Source organism: Cariama cristata, unplaced genomic scaffold, assembly GCF_000690535.1.
Source record: "Cariama cristata isolate BGI_N322 unplaced genomic scaffold, ASM69053v1 scaffold24984, whole genome shotgun sequence".
NCBI classification, from domain to species: Eukaryota; Metazoa; Chordata; class Aves; order Cariamiformes; family Cariamidae; genus Cariama; species Cariama cristata.
In genome coordinates this window covers 943-1,372 of record NW_009613843.1, presented here as the reverse complement: position 1 = coordinate 1,372, position 430 = coordinate 943, and the positions used below count along the sequence as shown (strand labels likewise).

The 430-nt window shown below is 66.3% G+C and overlaps 1 protein-coding gene across 1 annotated transcript in view; it reads right to left on the bottom strand.

Moving 5' to 3' along the window:
• The window catches only part of LOC104160928 (adipocyte enhancer-binding protein 1-like), a gene marked incomplete at its 5' end in the record, with an annotated part of 2,341 nt that overhangs the window by 972 nt on the left and 939 nt on the right, over window positions 1–430 (bottom strand). The window contains 3 exon segments of the mRNA XM_009699187.1: window positions 1–6; window positions 68–247; window positions 250–406. The exon segment at window positions 1–6 is cut by the window's left edge and continues 164 nt beyond it. Coding sequence (XP_009697489.1) covers window positions 1–6; window positions 68–247; window positions 250–406 — 343 coding nt within the window.

The window sequence follows — 430 nt, the reverse complement described above, 5'->3', positions numbered from 1 at the left end:
TCACACCTTCATGGGGAGGGAGCATGGGGCAGGCGAGCTGATGCCGTACAGCATGGCACCCACTTACTGCCAGCCCGGGGGTGCCACTTTGCCCCCTGCACGATGCCCATGGCATTGGTCATGTCCTGCGTGTGGCAGCCCCCGCGGAAGGTCTCGGTCATGGTGAGGTGGGCTGAGGCGTAGGAGATGGCAAGCCAGCGGAAGATGGCATGGTCGGGTGTCTCCTGCAGCTCGGGGTTGTCATCTAGTCGCCTTGTGGGCGAGGGGGGGCCGCCGGCATCTCGCTGACGGGCCGGGCTGTGTCGAAGGGGTAGGACACCAGCTTCTCCCCGCCCTGCAGGTTGGCTCCCAGCACGAAGGGGTTCTTGTCCATCCATGCCATGACGGCCCGCGTCTCCCCCGCCACCTGCCAAGGTGGGCACGGCAGGAT